General features: G+C 56.7%; 1 protein-coding gene across 1 annotated transcript; it reads right to left on the reverse strand.

Moving 5' to 3' along the window:
- Positions 1-1,196: 1,196 nt before the first annotated feature.
- LOC139835703 (uncharacterized) lies at positions 1,197-2,132 on the reverse strand. Its single transcript, XM_071825566.1, has one exon. It carries the CDS (start codon positions 2,130-2,132, stop codon positions 1,197-1,199), a length of 936 nt encoding a protein of 311 aa, XP_071681667.1.
- Between the last annotated feature and the right edge of the window lie 344 nt (positions 2,133-2,476).

The raw sequence follows: 2,476 nt of genomic DNA on the forward strand, positions 1-2,476 counted from the left end.
CGATGGCGGCGGCTCTGGAAGGTTTCTCGTACCGTGGCTTTTTTTCGTCCCGATGTTTTAGGTCAGGGACCTTTATATAGGCGAAGAGGCGGAGTCGGAGGGCTGACGGGGCGACGACACAACAGGGTGGCGCGGCCAGGGCCTGGGCCGCGCCACCTGCATGTGTGGGGCCCATAGGGCCCTCCTCTGGCGGCTCTCGGGTGTTCTGGAAGCTTCGTGGAATTCTAAGATGCTGGGCGTTGATTCGTCCGATTCCGAGAATATTTCCTTACTAGGATTTCTGAAACTAAAAACAGCAGAAAACAGCAACTGGCCCTTTGGCATCTCGTCAATAGGTTAGTTCCGGAAAATGCATCAAAACCATATAAAGTGTGAACAAAACATGTAAGTATTGTCATAAAACAAGCATGGAACATAAGAAATTATCGATACGTCGGAGACGTATCACACCTACCGTGGATAAACGCAGCTTGACTATGATCGATCGTCCTATGAGCAAGCGGCGCGAGGCGAATAGCAAAGGCCTTAGACACAAATTTGAAAATAACATTAATAAGAGCTATGGGCCTGAATTAATTGATAGTGTCCGCTCCTTTGACCTTGGGGATCAGCGTAATAATCCCAAAATTGAGACGCACCACATCCACCCTTCCAAGGACAAAGTCGTTCAAAAGCGAGAGAATATGTCCTCGCAAGATTCCCCAAAATCTCTTGAAGAACAGAACCGGCAGGCCGTCTGGCCCCGGAGCCGAGTCCGGCTTCATGCTCAAGAGAACCTCATCTAATTCTTCTGGCGTGAAGGTGAGCTCCAGGGCCCGGTTTTCCCCATCCGCGATTCTCTTGTCCCTCTCCCAGAGGCCGGGAGCCAAGGAGAACACCCTGTCCTCGCCGGGCGCCCCCATGAGCCCCCGATAGAAGTCATACACATGCTCCATCAGGTCCCGTTGGTCGTCCACCTCCCCCTGTGGTGTAATCAGCCGCGGGATAGAGCATTTCCTCCGGCGGCCGTTGGCGATGGCATGGAAGTATTTGGTGCAGGAGTCCCCCTCCGAAGTCCAGCGCACCCTACTCCGTTGCTTCCAATATTCCTCCTCCATTCGGTCGATCATGACCAACTGATCTTCCAAGTGGTACCTCAGGGCCCACCCCTCTTCGTCCAAACCCGTCCCGTCAGCCTGACGATCAAGTTCCTCGACCTAGGTGAGCAAGTTCTCTTTGAAGAGCCGCTTCTCCTTGCCCAGGTTGGCTCCCCAGCCCTTGAGAAATTGCCGTAGGTTGCGAGCCACGCATTGCCATAGATCAATGCAATCCCGATGCGGACCCAAGTCTAGCAGAAAGTGGTTGAGTTTGGCGCTCACAAGCTCCCCGAAGCCATGGACAGAGAACCACCAAGTTTGGAAGAAGAACCGAGGCGGTGGACATCTCGTCGCCTCCCCATTGTCCAGCAGGAGCGGGTTGTGGTCTGAACCAATCCTCGTAACCGCTGTGACCGAGCAAATGGGAAAGCGAGCCTCCCAGGCCGTGGACACGAAGACCCGATCCAGGACGCATCTGATCGGGTTAAGCTGTCGGTTGGTCCACGTGTATCGGGCCCCAGCCCGGTTGATCTCCCGCAGCGCCATGGCGGCGATAGAGTCATTGAAACGGCGTACCCTAGGCCAATCAATGTTGTCGGTGCTCTTGTCCCCCGCGGAGCGAATGAGATTGAAATCTCCGGCGATCACCAAAGGAACTTGACAATCGGCGACCGCCTGCTCCAGTTCCCCTAGAAACTCCTCCGTCCTCCCATGGTCGGCCGGGCCATACACCAACATGAAGCACCAAATCATGTTGATATTACGCTGAAGAATCTTAGTTGAGATGAAGAAAACCCCTTTTCTCCATTCCCCCACCTCGAAGGTTTCATCCCGAAAACCCAGAAGTAGACCCCCGGAGTGGCCGTTTGCTGGAAGCCAATTCCAAGCAAACTGTCCCCCGCACTCGAGGCTCCGGAGCTCGGCCGCCGTAAAGTCCTGCCGGATAGTCTCTTGCAGGCCAAGGATGTCAAGCCGATTACTCCGCATGTAGTCTCTGAGCTGGGTTCGGCGCCCCTCGCGGCCAAAACCCCTCAGATTATACGCAAGAGCTTTCATTTGGGCGTCTTCCTCTTCCCTTGCCCGTTCCTGACTGCTAAGGTCGCACGCCGTGGGCGAGTGGCGCGCGGGACCTTCCCCGGACCAGACCCTTGTCCGTGGGGTGGCACCTCAGTTGGCAGAGGGGCGGCAGCCTCCCCGGCTGTGTGCGCCTCCTCAACCGGTGCCGAAGCCGAGCCGACAGCATGGGGCCCCTCCCCTACCGTCGAGTCGGGCTGTGTAGCCTCCCTGGCCGCACGCGCAGCCTGCTCCTGTTCCTTGCGAGAAGCCACCGCCGCAAGGGCCGCCTGAACACGTTCCTTCGCCCTAATGAGGGAGATGGCCTCCTCCGGCGTCCCGGCCGC

Source organism: Lolium perenne, chromosome 2, assembly GCF_019359855.2.
Source record: "Lolium perenne isolate Kyuss_39 chromosome 2, Kyuss_2.0, whole genome shotgun sequence".
Taxonomy (NCBI): domain Eukaryota; kingdom Viridiplantae; phylum Streptophyta; class Magnoliopsida; order Poales; family Poaceae; genus Lolium; species Lolium perenne.

What these genes read in the sequence shown, in the direction of transcription:
- LOC139835703 (XM_071825566.1), bottom strand. Translation starts at nt 2,132, where the DNA reads ATGAAAGCTCTTGCGTATAATCTGAGGGGTTTTGGCCGCGAGGGGCGC.